The sequence below is a fragment of the Vanellus vanellus genome, assembly GCF_965231255.1.
Source record: "Vanellus vanellus genome assembly, contig: HAP1_SCAFFOLD_110, whole genome shotgun sequence".
In the NCBI taxonomy this organism is placed as follows: Eukaryota; Metazoa; Chordata; class Aves; order Charadriiformes; family Charadriidae; genus Vanellus; species Vanellus vanellus.
In genome coordinates this window covers 541,203-557,927 of record NW_028127815.1, presented here as the reverse complement: position 1 = coordinate 557,927, position 16,725 = coordinate 541,203, and the positions used below count along the sequence as shown (strand labels likewise).

Below are 16,725 nucleotides of genomic sequence, written 5' to 3'. Positions count from 1 at the left end.
CATCAAAAGATGCATTACCAGCAGGTCGAGGGAGGGCATTCTGCCCCTCTGCTCTGCTTTGGTGAGACCCCACCTGGAGTGCTGCTCCAGCTCTGGACCCCTCAGCACAGGAGAGACATGGACCTGTTGGAGTGGGTCCAGAGGAGGCCACAAAGATGCTCCGAGGGCTGGAGCACCTCTGCTGTGAGGAAAGGCTGAGAGAGTTGGGGTTGTTCAGCCTGGAGAAGAGAAGGCTCTGGGGAGACCTTATTGTGGCCTTCCAGTACCTAAAGGGGGCCTACAGGAGAGCTGGGGACAGAGTTTTTAGCAGGGCCTGTTGCGATAGGACAAAGGGTGAGGGCTTTAAACTAAAAGGGGGGAAATTTACACTCGATATAAAGAACCTTTTAACAATGAGGATGGTGAGACACCGGCCCAGGTTGCCCAGAGCGACAGGAGATGCCCCATCCCTGGAAAGATTCCAGGCCAGGTTGGCCGGGGCTTGGAGACAGCTCATCCAGTTGAAGGTGTCCCTGCTCATGGCAGGGGGGTTGCACTAGATGGCCTTTAATGGTCCCTTCCAACCCAGACCATTCCATGATGCTAAACAGAGCCCGTTTTTACTGGGAGGGGACCAAGTCTGTACTGGAAGGGTTTAATGAAATCCAGTTTGAAATGGCACAGTGCCCAGTCGTACTGGGAGGGGATGAGAGGATGCAGTTTATACTGGGAGCGTGCTCAGCCTATACTTGGAGGGGTTAAAGAGGACTAGTTTGTAGTGGGAGGGGCCAAGTTTGTACTGGCAGGGGTTAGAGCGATCCAGTTTGTACTGTGACAGAGCCCAGACTGTAGTGGGAAGGGGCCAGGGGCTCCAGTGTGGACTGGGAGGGTGGCCCAGTATACCCTGGGAGGGTCTAAAGGGATAAAGTTTGTACTGGGACAGGGCCCAGTCTGTTTGTACTGAGACGAGGCCCAGACTCTGCTGGGATTGGCTCAGAGGATCCTGTTTCTACGTGGAGAGGGCCCAGACTGTACTGGGAGGAAACTGGGGGATCCAGTCTGTACTGAGATGAGGCCCAGTCTGTACAGGGCAGTGTTAAAGCGATCCATTTTGTACTGGTACACAGAGCAGTCTGCACTGGGAGCTGGGCTGGGATCCACTTTGGACTAGGAAGAGGCTCTTTCTCCACAGGGAGGAATTAAAGGGATTCTCTTCATACTGGGACAAGGCCCCTTCTGTACTGGGAGGGAATCAGGGGATGCAGTTTGGACTGGGACAGGGCCCAGTCTGTCCTGGCATAAGTTAGAGGATCCAGATTGTATTAGAGGTGGCCAGTTGGTAGTGGGTGGGGACTGGGGAGTCCATTTTGGACTCAGCATTGGCACAGTCTGTACTGGGAGGGGTTAAAGGGATCCAGTTTCTATTTGGACGGAGCCCAGTCTTTACTGTCAGGTGTTTAAGGGATCCAGTTTATAAAGGGACAGAACCCAGTCTGTACTTGGAGGGGTTAAATGGAATAATCTCTATTTGTTGACAGTCAGTTCTGTACTGGGAGGGGAGCACGGGATCCAGTTTGTACCAGGAGGGGACCCAGTCTGTACTGGGAGGGGCCCACAGCATCTAGTTCGTACTGCCACGGGGACCAGTCTGTAGTGGGAGGGGTTAAGGGATTTGGTGTGTACTGAGAAGGGCGCAATGTATACCGGGAGGGTTTAAAGAGGTAAAGTTTCTCATGGAATGGAGCCCAGTGGTTACAGGGAGGGGGCCATGGGATCCAGTTTGTACTGGCACCTGACCCAGTTTCTGTGTGGAGGGGATGAGGTGGTGGAGTTTGTACTGGGACAGGAACTAGTTTTTACTAAGAGGGGATCGAGTGATCCAGTTTGTACTAGGAGAGGGCCCCATCTGTACTGGCAGAGGTTGAGGGGATCCACTTCATACTGGGTCAGGGCCCAGTCTCTACTCGGAGGGGTTGAGGAGATCCACTTTCTAGTGGGACAGGGGCCCAGTCTGTCATGGGAGGGGTTAAAGGGGTGCAGTTTATACTGGGAGAAGGCTCAGTCTGTACTGGGAGGGGATTGGGGATCCAGTTTGTGCAGGGACGGGGCCCAGTCTTCTTGGGCTTGTTTCAAAGGGCCCCATTTTGGACTTGAAAGGGCCTAGTCTGTGCTGGGAGGTTGCAGGAGATGCAGTTTGTACTTGGATGAGCCCAGTCTGCATTCCGAGGGGATCAGGAGATCCCAATGACACTGGGATTCGGCCCAGTCTATACTGGGACACGTTAAAATAACCCACTTTGTACTGGACAGGACCCAGTCTGTACTGGGAGGTGTTAAATAAAGGCCGACAAGGCAGATGTCATGGTGGGAGTCTGTTATAGACCACCCAACCAGGATGAAGAGACAGATGAAATATTCTAGAAGCAGCTGGGACAAGTGTCACGATAGCCAGCCCTTGTCCTCGTGGGGGACTTCAACTTACTGGATGTCTGCTGGAAATGCAATACAGTGGAGAGGAAACAGCCCAGGAGGTTCCTGGAGTGTGTTGAGGATAACTTCCTGACACAGGTGGGGAGGGAGCAGAGGAGGGAAGCACCCCGCTGGAGCTGTTGTTTGCCAACAGAGAAGGGCTTGTGGGGGATGTGAGGATTGGAAGCCGTCTTGGGCATAGTGATCATGAAATGACAGAATTTTCAATTCTTGGAGAAGTCAGGAGGGGGGTCAGCAGAACTGCCACCTGGGACTTCTGGAGGGTGGGCTTTGGCCTGTTTAGGGGTGTGGTTAACAGAGTCCCTTGGGAGGAAGTCCTGAAGGGCAAAGGAGTCCAGGAAGGCTGGACATTCATCAAGAAGGAACTTGTAAAGGCACGGGAGCAGGCTGTCACCATGTGCCGAAAGACGAGCCATGAGGGAAGAAGACCTGGCTGAACAGAGAGCTTTGGCTGGAACTGAGGGGAAAAAAGGGGTTTATGACAGTTGGAAGAAGTGGCAGGCAACTCGGTTGGACAGCAAGGATGTCATGAGGTTATGCAGGGAGAAAAGTAGAAGGGCTAAAACCCAACTAGAAATTAATCTGGCCATGCCATAAAAGACAATGAAAAATGTTTCATAAATACATCATCAACAAAAGGAGGGCTAAGAAGAATCTCCATCCTTTATTGGATGTGGAGGGAAAGACGGTGACCAGGGATGAGGAAAAGGCTGACGTACTTAATGCCTTCTTTGCCTCAGTCTTTAAGAGTAAGACCAGTTGCTCTCTGGGTACCCAGCCCCCTGAGCTGGAAGACAGGGTTGGGGAGCAGAATGAAGCCCCCACAATCCAAGGGGAAATGGTGAGGAACCTGCTACATCACTTAGAAATACACAAGTCTATGGCGCCGCTTGAGATCCACCCAAGGGTACTGAGGGAACTGGCGGGAGTGCTCACCAAGCCACTTTCCATCATCTATCAGCATTCCTGGCTAACTGGGGTGGTCCCAGTTGACTGGAAGATAACAAACGTGGTGCCCATCTACAAGAAGGACCAGAAGGAGGACCTGGGGAATTACAGGCCTATCAGTCCGACCTCGGTGCTGGGGAAGGTTACGGAGGAGATCATCCTGAGTTCCATCATGCAGCACATACAGGACAACCAGGCGATCAGACCCAGCCACCATGAGTTTATGAAAAGCAAGTCCTGCCTGAGAAACCCGACCTCCTTCTATGACAAGGTGACCAGCTTAGTGGATGAGGAAAAGGCTGTGGATGTTGTTTACCTGCGCTTCATTAAAGCCTTTGACACTTTTTCCCACAGCGTTCTCCTGGAGAAAGTGGCTGCTCATGGCTTGGACAGGTGTACACTCTGCTGGGTAAAACACTGGCTGGACGGCCGGGACCAAAGAGTGGTGCTGAATGGAGTTCAATGCATTTGGCGGCCGGTCACAAGTGACGTTCCCCGGGGCTCAGTACTGGGACCGGTTGTCTTCAATATCTTTATCAACGATCTAGACAAGGGGGTGGAGTGCCCCCTCAGTAAGTTTGCAGATGACACCAATTAAGGTGGGAGTGTTGATCTGCCTGAGTGTCGGAAGGCTCTGCAGAGGGATCTGGACAAGCTGGATCCATGGGCCGAGGCAAATGGTGTGGGGTTCAACAAGGCCAAGAGCCGGGTCCTGCCCTTGGGTCAAAACAACCTCACGCAGCGCTACATGCTTGGGGCAGAGTGGCTGGAAAGATGCCCAGCAGAAAAGGACCTGGGGGTGTTGGTGGCTGAATATGAGCTGGCAGTGTGCTCAGGTGGCCATGAAGGCCCACAGCATCCGGGCTTGTACCAGTAAAAGTGTGGTGAGCAGGAGTAGGAAAGTGATCGTCCCCCTGTCCTCAGCACTGGTGAGGCTCCATCTCAAATACTGTGTTCAGTTTTGGGCCCATCACTACAAGAAGGACATTGAGGTGTTGGAGCGTGTCCAGAGAAGGGCAACGAAGCTGGTGAGGGTTCTGGAGGACAAGTCTTGTGGGGGGCGGCTGAGGGAACTGGGGTTGTTTAGCCTGGAGAAGAGGAGGCTGAGGGGAGACCTTCTCGCTCTCTACAGTTCCCTGAAAGGACGTTGTAGCGAGGTGGGGGTTGGTCTCTTCTCCCAAGTAATGAGAGAGAGGACTTGAGGAAATGGCCTCAAGTTTCTCCAGGGGAGATTTACATTGCGTATTAGGAAAAATTTCTTCAGCTAAAGGGCTTTCGAGCACTGGAACAGGCGGCCCAGGGAAGTGGTTGAGTCACCATCCCTGGAGGTATTTAATGGATGTGCAGATGTGGCACACAGGGACATGGTTTAGTGGTGGACTCGGCAGTGTTAGGTTTACAGTTGGACTCTATGATCTTAAAGGTCTTTTGCAATTCTCAATGATTCTTTGATTCTTTTGGGACTCTGGATTTTGTTCTGTCCTTGACCCTTTTTGGGAGGGCAGGAGGTGTCACAGAATTTTCCTACACTCAGCCTCGCTCACCCTCACACCCCACGGCCACCAGGAAGAGCCCTGAGCCACCAGTGAGGGGCAGGACCTGCCTTCCCAGGGCCTGGGGATCAGGGGTTGGCCTTTCTGCTGCATCAACCAAGCCAAGGGGTTCCTCAGCATTACAGCCACCTGCACAGTGCCTTTGCCTACCTGCAGCCACAGCCTCCAGTTATCTCCTCTAACGAGTCCCTGGGGAGGCTTTGGCAGTAACGACCCTCAGTGGGGCCAATCAAGGCTTCAAGGTACTTTGCTTCTGACTTGGACTTCTGGAGCACTTTGTTCAATCTTCTCTCAGTGCCTGAGGCTCGTGGACTCACCACCAAATACACCGTGGGGCTCATTAAAAGACAGAAAGCCCTAACAATGTGTTCTTCGTTCTTGTAATTTTCTTCAAATCTTCAAGACTTGTACAGCCAATTAGAGAGGTTTCAGAGTGTAGTTAAGGAGGAGATTTCAAAGTGCACCTAAGAAAAATGTCTTTTTTATTTTAAAGGATATACTATATTACTCCTGATTATCACTTACGATTAGGATAGAAGCATTCTCGGATTGTTCTGGATACAGGGTGTCCCTTCAGGGGGTCTGGACAGGGAGGAGAAGCAGTCCCTGGAGGTCTGACACTGTAGGACAGCTTTGCTCCTCACCTCCCCACCCTCCCCATTTCTGACATTGGCCACCTGGGACTGACACCCCTGGTCCTTGCATCAGACTTCTCCACTGAAGTCTGCAGCTGGATGTCACAGCTCCATTGCCCCATCTCCCACCTGCGCTCCTCAGAGCCCTGGCTGCACCCAGGCGCAGGAGAACTTTTCCTGTTTGTAAGAAAAGAAAAGTAAAGCATAATCAGTTTTCCTAAACAATAACACACAATCCGCAATCACACGCTCAGGACAAGCTACCTCTAGTGAGGCTGCCTTTCTACAAGCGAGTTCTTATGAGAAAGAGTTAAGTATCTTCCTAGTAACTTGCGTGTTGATAATCCCTTGATGTTTTAGTCATTGCTGAGCAGTGGTTGCACTGCCCCGAGGCCTTTTTTGCTCCTCACCCCACCCCACCAGTGAGTAGGCTGGGGGTGCACAAGAAGCTGGGAGGAGACACAGCTGGGACAGCTGAGCCCAACTGACCAAAGGGATTTTCCGTACCACAGGGCATCGTGCTCAGCAATAAAAGCTGGGCCAAGAAGGAGGAAAGGAATAACCTTCAGAGCGATGGGATTTGTCTTGCCAAGTCACCATTACACATGATGAAGCCCCGCTTTCCTGGAGATGGCACCATATCTGCCCGTCGATGGGAAGCAGTGAATGAATTCCCTACTTTCCTGTTCTTGCGGGCACGGTGTTTGCTTTACCCGTTCAAGTATTCTCATCTTGTTGCATGTTTTTCTCACTTTCACAGAATCACAGAATCACAGAATTTTCAGAGTTGGAAGGGACCTCTAGAGATCATCTAGTCCAACTCCCCTGCTAAAGCAGGATTGCCCAGAACACATTACTCAGGACTGCATCCAGGCGGGTCTTGAAAATCTCCAGAGAAGGGGACTCCACCACCTCCTTGGGCAGCCTGGGCCAGTGCTCTGTCACCCTCACCGTAAAGAAGTTTTTCTGTGTATTTGAATGGAACATCCTGTGTACTAACTTGTACCCTTTACCCCTCGTCCTGTCACTTGGAACCATTGAAAAGGATACAGGATCGGGATCACAGGCAGACAAACAGACAGAGTCCTCCTCAGACGTCGGCCATTGAAGAAAGAGAGCTGACCCTTTGATCCCTCAGCTTTTATACTGAGCATGACGCAGATGGGATGGAATACCCCGTTGGTCAGTTTTGGGTCACCTGTCCTGTCCGCTCAGCCTCACAGGTGTGACCCCTCTGTGCTTTTCCACTTCCAACCCTCCAACGGGGCAATTACCAAAGTTCACTGCCCGTGGGTGTTATAGCAATAAGTATAAGCAAGAGCCTCTCTGCACACCGTGCCTGGGCATCAGCTGTAAACATAGGTCTGATCACTCTGAGAGAGCAAACACTGTCTGCACAATATGCAGTTAATTTCAGTAGTTAGAAGAGGCCCGGCTAAGAAGTAAAGGTACTGAACAAAATTGGTCCTGTTTTACCTCAAACCAGGAGATGGTGTCCATTCCTCATGCTGTGGGACGTCTCAGAGACATGCAGAGCAGGGGAGACACACCACAAGAGTGGTCAACACCTCCGAGTGTGACTCACTCTGTGCCAAGTGTTAGAGGGGGCATGGACAGTCCATTCAAACATTGTTCTTACAATCACGGAATGGTTTGGGTTCAAGGGACCTTAAAGATCGTCTACTTCCAAGCCCCCTGCCATGGGCAAGGACACCTTCCGCTGGACCTGGTCTCTCAAAGCCCCATCCAACCTGGCCTTGAACACCTCCAGGGATGGAGCCTCCACAACTTCACTGGGACGCTTGCTCCATTGCCTCACCACCCTCAGAGTCAAAAATTTCTTCCTAATATCTAATCTAAATCTCCTGTCTTCGAGTTTGAAGCCTTTACCCCTCGTCTGATCACTACATGTCCCCGTAAAAAAGCCCTCTCCAGCTTTCTTGTAGGCACCCTTCAGGTACTGGAAAGCTGCTATAAGCTCTCCCTGGATCCTTCTCTTCTCCAGGCTGAACGACCCCAACTCTCTCAGCCTATCTTCATAGCAGAGATGCTCTAATCCTCTGATCATCTTAGTCAGCCTCCTCGGGACCCGCTTCTTCTTATGGACACAGTATTCCAGGTGGGGTCTCCCGAGAGAGGAGAAGAGGGGAAGAGTCACCTCCCTCGACCTGCTGCCCATACTTCTTTTGATACAGCCCAGGATATGGTTAGGTTTCTGGGCTGCAAGTGCACATTGCTGTCTCTTGTTGAGCTTCTTAACTACCAACAGCCCTAAGTCCTCCTCAGGGCTGTCCTCAGTCCATTCTCCGCCCGGCCTGGATTTGTGCTTGGGATCGCCGTGACCCACGTGCAGGACCTTGCCCTTGGCCTTGTTGAACTTCATGAGGTTGGCATGGGCATACCTCTCCAGACTGTCCAGGTCCCTCTGGATGGCATCACTCCCCTCCAGCACATCAACTGCACCACACAGCTTGGTGGTGTCGGACAACTTGCTGAGGGTGCACTCAATCCCATTTTCCATGTCAATAACTGTGATGAAACAGGAATCACAGAATCACGGAGTTTTCAGAGTTGGAAGGGACCTCTAGAGATCATCTAGTCCAACTCCCCTGCTAAAGCAGGATTGCCCAGAACACATTACTCAGGTCTGCATCCAGGCGGGTCTTAAAAATCTGCAGAGAAGGGGACTCCACCACCTCCTTGGGCAGCCTGTGCCAGTGCTCTGTCACCCTCACCGTAAAGAAGTTTTTCCGTGTATTTGAACAGAATTTCCTATGTTCTAACTTGTGCCCGTTACCCCTCGTCCTGTCACTGGGGACCCCTGGAAAGAGCCTGGCTCCATCCTCCTTCAACCCACCCTTTAGATACTTGTATGCCATAACAAGGTCTCCCCTCAGCCTTCTCTTCTCCAGGCTAAAGACTCCCAGCTCTCTCAGCCTTTCCTCATAAGGGAGATGCTCCAAGCCCTTAATCATCTTAGTTGCCCTTCGCTGGACTCGCTCCAGCAGTTTCCTGTCCCTCTTGAACTGGGGAGCCCAAAACTGGACACACTATTCCAGTTGTGGCCTCACCAGTGCAGAGTAGAGGGGGAGAATGACCTCCCTCGACCTATTGGCCACACTCTTCCCTATGCAGCCCAGGATTCCATTGGCCTTTTTGGCAACAAGGGCACATTGCTGGGCCATGGATAATTTACTGTCTACCACAACCCCCAGATCCTTCTCCTCAGAGCTACTTCCCAGCAGGTCAGCCCCTAACCTATACTGGTGCCCAGCATTCTTCCTCCCCAGGTGCAGGACCTTGCACTTGCTTTTGTTGAACCTCATTAGGTTCTTCTCTGCCCAGCTCTCCAGCCTGTCCAGGTCACGCTGGATGGCAGCACGGCCCTCTGGGGTGTCAGCCACCCCACCCAGTTTGGTATCATCAGCAAACTTGCTGAGGATACACTCTGTCCCCTCATCCAGGTCATTAATGAATATATTAAACAAAATTGGACCGAGTATTGACCCCTGGGGGACACCACTGGTTACAGGCCTCCAAGTAGACTCTGTGCCGCTGGTCACAACCCTCTGAGTTCTGTCCCGCAGCCAACTCTCAATCCACCTCACTGTCACCTCATCTAGCCCATACTTCCTCAGCTGCCTAATGAGGATGTCATGGGAGACAGTGTCAAAAGCCTTGCTAAAGTCAAGGTAGATGACATCCACGACTCTCCCCTCATCCAGCCAACCATTTATAACATCATAGAAAGCTATCAGATTGGTCAAGCATGATTTACCCTTGGTAAATCCATGTTGACCACTTCCAATAACTTCCTGTTCCTCAACGTGTTTGGAGATGACATCCAGAATGAGTCACTCCATTACCTTCCCAGGGACAGAGGTTAGACTAACAGGTCTGTAGTTCCCTGGGTCCTCCTTCTTGCCTTTTTTGAAGATCGGAGTGATGTCAGCCTTCCTCCAGTCCTCAGGCACCTCTCCTGTTCTCCATGACCATTCAAAGGCGATGGAGAGTGGTCTAGCAATAACATCCGCCAGCTCTCTCAGCACTCGCGGATGCACGCCATCAGGGCCCTTGGACTTGTGAATGTCCAGCTTGGCCAAGTGGTCTCTGACAGGGTCCTCCTCAACTGAGGGAAAATCTTCCTCTCTCCAGACCTTCCCCTTTGCCTTCAGAGTATGGGATTCATGAGGGACAGCTTTAGCAGTGAAGACCGAAGAAAAGAAGGCATTCAGTACCTCTGCCTTCTCTGTGTCTTCCACTGCTAGGGCTCCTGTCTCATTCACCAGTGGGCCTACATTTTCCCTAGTCTTCCTTTTTCTATTGATATACTGAAAGAATCTCTTCTTATTGTCTTTAACTGCAGTGGCCAAACTGAGTTCTGATTGAGCTTTGGACCTTCTCATTTTCCCCCTACGTAGCTTTGTTATATCTTGATAGTCCTCACTTTACCCTTCCAGTTCTCTCCCCATCCCTCAGGAGAGGAGAGTGAGTGAGCTGCCGGGTCGGGGCTCAGCAGACGTGTTTCCCTTTCCACTCAGTGCTGTAACAGTTCTGTGCGCTAAAATTTCTTTTCCATCTTGATGACGACAAATTAAATATCATTCATTTTATTCTTGTCCTTCATTCTTACTTCATAAGACAGCTGTAACTTAAGAGCATTTAGATTCAGGCACGAAGTTTTTAGAACAGCCTTTTTCTCTCATTGCAAACTCGTTCTTATCATTTCATGGTAAGACCTCTGCACCGATGTTGCCCCTAATTTATTTTGGTGGTCTCTCTTTCCTCCATATTTCAAATTTGAGAGGAGTTTATTGTTTTACCAAGCAATGTCAAGGGACAGATCCCCAACTGGTGGAAAGCACAAAGCAGGCCAAAATATTATGTGGTGGAGCCCAGTACACCACCATTATATTCATTTTGGATCTCTGCAGACCTATCCCTTCAGCAGAGCGCCTGGAAGGGCTGAAGTCCCTCCATCTGCGCTTCATATCAGCATTGAAGGTGAAATTATTCCACTCAGAGGTGGTGTTTTGATTCTCATCACAGCCTAAAACGCTACACGGGGCAGGAGATATTCCAGGACACCTCAAGGGGCATCACACTCTTCTGGACCGAAAAGTGGAATCTCTGGGGTCATGGCATATCAATACTTGTGGTCAGGGATCTGGTCAAATGACCCAGCTCCATTTCTGTAATGGTGGTTGAGTTTGCTCAAGTAACCCCTGAGCTGATCCCCAGCCACTGCTGGTTGTCCTCCTCCACGGGAGGGGATCACAGGGGGCATCCCCTCAATACAGGGGACATCCCCTGTACTCATCCTCCCTGCCAGTCTTTCCAGCAGGGCCTGTATTCCTCCCCTGCAGAGCCCCACGTGAGCAAGCTGTCCCACCACATCTCGTTGAGTCAGAACCCATCACAGTGGGCTCCAGCTCCTCCTGCCTGCCATCCACCTCCTCCTGGCTGGGCACATTTTGGCTGCAGCAGCTCAGCTGTGGCACAAGGGTGGAGCACAGACTCCTCACAGGAAAGCCTAAGCCCTCCTCCTGACCAGAAGAACCATTGTACATCGAGCAGGGTTGGTTTCTTGTAAGGCTCACACTCTCTCAGAACCTTTGGATGCAAACCCTCCGGTCCCAGGGACTGGTAAGGGTGCAGTTTGCTCAAGCAACCCCTGGCCTGATCCTCATCTACCGCTGGTTGTTCTCCTCCAGAGACCTGCCTCCAAGCACAAAGGCCTGGGAGACCTTGCTGGCGGTAACTGAGGCAAAGAGGATGTCAAATATCTCGATCTACCTGCACCTACTCTTACTAAATTGAACTGTTGTCCCACAATATTTCTGATTCTTCTTTAGCTGTTCCTGAAGTAGAAACAGCTCATCTTGTTGCCTTTGAGTTGCCTTTCAGTTTCAGTTGAGTTTTGGCATGAACCATTCCCGTGCTTGGAGGATACTTTCTTTGAAAACAAGAGGCCTCCAGGCACACCGTGAAAATGATTTGTCTGTTCCTCGGCTCTGTCATCATTGGTGTGAGTAAAGACCCCGGTGTGATGTGCTTTGTGTCCATGCAATGCCCTCAGCTATTGGGTAGAGAAGGGACAGGCCTTGCCTCACTGATGGCGTCTGACAAGGATGCCTCTGACTGAAGGTATCAGTCAATGGCACGCAGGCTCCAAATCTCATTCCTGGCAATGCCTTCTGGGGTGTCTGTCACACACCCACCCCCAACGGGAATTGCTCTCCTCTTGGTTCTGTGCTGTCCCTGCCAGCGTTGGCATCTCAGGTATCTCTGTGGGCCTCCATTTAAAAATTAAATTGAGCATTTAGTTTTGACAGGCGATGTGGAGATGAGCATGAAGCAACTGCCAATCTAGTGAGTGGAGACCTGGTGAACACAGCTGATCGAGCTCTCCCTGTGGCACATGACTCCAGTTGTTCAAACGAATAACTCTAAAAGCTGCCCTGAAAATAATGAGTGGGGACATGTTCAATGGCCATAATTTGGGCATCAGCTCTCCTTCCAGCTGGCCAAAGGAAATTCCCAGCAGCCTTTAAGAGAAGTTGCCCTGTCGCTATGAACTGCTCCAGTAGGGCTTGCAGTTGCCTGCACATATCTTCGTCCACCCCCGACACCTTAAATGTCACCAGGCGTTGTGTCTGAACAGCCCAACCCTGCCCTCCACCTCCATTAACCGGCAAGGGAGCTGAGGCAAGGAGCTCACGTGTAGCTGTTGATTTTGTGCACACCTGAAGACCTGAGGCAAGAGGAATCCCACCTCCTGTGGGTTTGTGCTGTGCGTGGGAGGGAGCTGAGCGCCCTTCTGGCCCCAGGACTACAAATGGACAAATGAGATGCGCCTATTGACTCATGTGCATCCCTTCCCTCAGCAGGGGTAAAGGAGATCCCTCCCAGTAGCCGATTGGGTGTCCCGTCAAATGATGGGACCAGGAAAGGTGATTCTCAAACACAAAAATCTTTTCCTAATAGGAGAAATGACAGTGCAGGAAAGAAGTACTTCTGCCCAGCTGAGGGAGGTGACATCAGGGACTCCTTCAGGCTGTTTCCCATCAGGTTCCCCTGGAGCCCCAGGGACATCTCTGAGGGAGCCCAGAGGGAACAGAGAGAGTGTCACCGTGGGCTGGTCCTCTGCTGCCGAGCTGGGCCGGGCTGCTGGGACAGAGGGAGCTCCTGGCAAGCGGGCAGCGCTGCAGAGAGACAGCTCTGCCCAGGAGCAGGGCTGGGGGCGCTGCCTGCAGGCAGCGAGAGGAGAGGAGCGAGGCAGAGGGAACTTAAAGGCAACTGGGAGCAGGAGGACGCTGAGAGCTCACTGAGGGAGAAATCTTCAGACTTTGACACAGTACATCTCTGGCTGCAGGGCAATGCAGCTCCAGTTCCTGCAAGGATCTCCTAAAACTGGCACATCCCGCAGCTTGTGGCATCAGTAAGGACAACTCTGACAGTTTCTCTGTTGTAGAGGAGGATGTGCTGCAGGTCAGGGACATTTCACTGCACCGTCAGAGGGACAAGAACACGATGACTGCCTTCTCCTAATGTCTGCAGGAGTGTAAAGGTGGATGTGCTTGTGTGGTATCCCAGGGCTGTCCTTGCCAGCAGGGCCCCTGCACCCCGGGGGCTGTGTACCGGGGCAGGGACTCTGCCGCCTGCCAGGGTCAGCTCTCCACCTTCCTGGGGAGCTCCCCACGGCGCTTCTGTGGGGAGAAGCTGTGGGTGGAAGGAGCATCCCCCAGCAGGGTAGGGTCCTTCTGCTTTTGAGGGTTGCTGCTCACAGGTCAGGGCTGCTCAAAGATGCAAATCACCCCCAGGATATTTCCAAGGGTTTGTCTCAAAAAGAAGATCAAAGCAGGAATCACTATGAAGATAAGGAGCTTTCCTGAGTCTGTCTTTTCAGTTTCCTATTCTGGGAAGGGGATGGAGGAAGAGAAAAGTGTACCTGGAAAAGGACCTTTCAAGTTTTAACAAGTCACTGAGACTCCTGAAATTCAACTCTGAGAGGTCAGTAGATCTGCCACAAGCCTCCTAAGGTGCCTTCAGCCACTCCTCTGCCTATGGACAGCATCAACATCCCCTCTGCTGGACCTGTCAGGGTTGTCCTGACCTGCCCTTTTCCACCTGCAAAGAGGAACATGCAAACAGGCAGGTTTCTGTCCAGCCCAGGTGAGCGCACAGAGTTTGGGGTGGGATTTGTGACCACTCACAGGGAAAAGGCACGGGACAGGGAAACACCTTCCAGGAGGAAAATCTCCAGGCAACGGGGATATGATCAGGGAATGAGAGGAAACTAAAACCAGAAAGGTTGTGGGAGGGAGAATTCAGAAATCTCCATGTGATCCCCTCCAGTGCAGACCCCTTCCTCTGAGCAAGCCCCCTTGCCTCCTCTCCCACCCAGCAAAGCCTCTGCCCTCAGAGCTGTGGGGTCCAAGGCATGAACCACCTCCTCTGCAGCCAGAGCTCCAGCAGAGCGCGGTGCAGCTCTCCAGCCGTGTGCCCGCTGCCCTCTGCAGAGCACAGGGGCTGAGAGCGACTGCCGGGCAGTGCTGGTGTCTGGGAGGTGACGTGCCCGGCTGGGTAAGGGTAAGGCTATCCTGAGTGCCCGGCTGCCTCTCCCACGGCCTCTCTGAGCTCACTGTGGTTTTCCTTCTTCCTCTACGGGTCTGTGCTATTGCTATTGCTATCTTGTTCTGGTTGTCAGGCTCTCTGGGGAGGTGGAGTTTCTGCTGCGGACACACACTGATCTTGTGTGTCCTTTCACTCAGCTGTGTCTATGGGAACAAGTCCCAGATTTCCTGGCACACGTGGAGATGTGGTCAATGCAGTCTGTAGGGCTGGGATATGAGCCGGCTCTTACTTAATGAAATATCATCATAAGGACAACAGGCTTCCTCCCTGAGGTGTCCTTCCAAGCTGTGACCTTCCCTCAGGATGCAAACCTGTCCTCAGAGCACTTCTGTTTTATCTGAAAGCCCCAGATAGAAGCACTGAGATGTTATGATGGAGGAAATGCTGTTGGGTTGGTGAGATGATCCATGTGTGTCCTTGTCTAGAAGTGGGGGGCTGAGACCTTGAGAAAGGGTGAGACATTTAGCGGTCTGCAGTGACCAGTGTCACCACTGGTGACACCAGTGTCTGGTTGACTTCCAGGGTAAGGTGGGAGTGTGATCAACCTCCATGTGAGAAAGGTGGAAGCCCAAGGCTCTGGGAACAAGATGGAGAGGCAGACACGCTCCTCTCACCCTGCACTGAGCCAGAGGCAATCCTCTTGCCTCACAGGACTCGCTCTGTTCTCCCTGAGCACAGCAAAAATGCTGGGGCTTTCTGCCGTCCAATAACACTCCCCATGTGGGATGAGGGAAGCAGTAAAATACCCAAACCTTGCAACATCCATTCTACCATCCTGGTTCCTTAGCACTGGGAGTGCAGACACTGAAAAGCCCTTCTGCGTTAGAAGTAGGTTCCTCTAAGTCAAGAGCCAGGACTGGCTCCTGCCCCCACCATGCCCACACACCCACTGCTGCAGGGCAGGGCTGACTCCTCAGCAGCCAACAGGCAGAGGCCCTGCTCCTCACAGCACACTCAACCAGCACCAACCAGAGCTGCAGGACCAGTGATGAAGGAAGGTCACCTGGAAAAAGAATGGGGTTTGTGTGTAGCCGTCAAGGGTCTAAGGGGAACGGCTTTGATTTTCATCAAAAAAATCTCCCCTAACTCTTCATTGCCCCTTCCTCTAAGGACAGGACCACATGCCCAGAGGCAGCAAATGTCCAACAGCAGCTCCATCACCCACTTCCTCCTCCTGGCATTCGCAGACACACGGGAGCTGCAGCTCTTGACCTTCGGGCTCTTCCTGGGCATCTACCTGGCTGCCCTCCTGGGAAACGGCCTCATCATCACTGCCATCACCTGCGACCACTGCCTCCACACCCCCATGTACTTCTTCCTCCTCAACCTCTCTGTTCTGGACCTGGGCTCCATCTCCACCACTCTCCCCAAAGCCATGGCCAATTCCCTCTGGGACACCAGGGCCATCTCCTACTGGGGATGTGTTGTCCAGCTCTTTTTCTTTGTCTTCTTGATTGTAGGGGAGTATTGCCTTCTCACCGTCATGGCCTATGACCGCTACATTGCCATCTGCCATCCCCTGCACTACGGGACCCTCCTGGGCAGCACAGCTTGTGTCCGCATGGCAGCAGCTGCCTGGGCCAGTGGGTTTCTCTATTCTCTCCTGCACACGGCCAATACATTTTCACTGCCCCTCTGCCAGGGCAATGCCCTGCACCAGTTCTTCTGTGAAATCCCCCACATCCTCAAGCTCTCCTGCTCACACTCCTACCTCCGGAACGCTGGGCTGCTTGTGTTTGGTTTTTCATTATCTTCAGTCTGTTTTGTTTTCATTGTGCTGTCCTACATGCAAATCTTCAGGGCTGTGCTGAGGATGCCCTCAGAGCAGGGACGGCACAAAGCCTTTTCCACGTGCCTCCCACACCTGGCTGTGGTCTCCATGGTTATCAGCACTGCCACATTTGCCTACCTGAAGCCCCCCTCCATCTCTTCCCCATCCCTGCACCTAGTGGTGGCATTCCTCTATTCGGTGGTGCCTCCAGCAGTGAACCCCCTCATCTACAGCATGAGGAACCAGGAGCTCAATGACGCACTGAAGAAACTTCTTCAATCACTTGTCTTTCAGCAGTGATAAGCAGCCCATGTCTCTTCAAAAGTGATTTTGAATTCCTATCAGCAACCTCCTGTGCTTTGGGCATTTTACCTGTGATAGTCCTGTTTGCCCAGGAGTGTCTACATCCACTCCACTTCTCCAGAGGCATGAACCGAGCCTGACCAGTCTGACTCAAAGGCCTTATACGTGTGTCTTTCATGATGGTAGAGTTTTTCTCCCATGCCACAGCTTTCTAATAAAAGTAGATTTTCTCAGTCCCAGTGTCTGGAGTTTGAGCTCTTCTTCCAAAGCTGAGGTCAGGAATAGGCTGAAGAGATTGCAGCCATGAGACCATGCTGCTGAGCTGGGGTTCGTCATGGCCTCAGGGGTGGATGGCACAGGGTGATGTGTTGGGGAATGGGTCTGTCCTGAGCCTTTACATGTGGGCGCC

The 16,725-nt window shown here is 52.1% G+C and overlaps 1 protein-coding gene across 1 annotated transcript; it reads left to right on the top strand.

Annotated features, from left to right (window-relative positions):
- Positions 1-15,380: 15,380 nt before the first annotated feature.
- On the top strand, positions 15,381-16,313 carry LOC309684981 (olfactory receptor 14C36-like; the record flags this gene model as incomplete). Its single annotated transcript, XM_082500813.1, has 1 exon — positions 15,381-16,313. The coding sequence occupies one exon, from the start codon at positions 15,381-15,383 to the stop codon at positions 16,311-16,313; it is 933 nt and encodes a 310-aa protein (XP_082356939.1).
- Between the last annotated feature and the right edge of the window lie 412 nt (positions 16,314-16,725).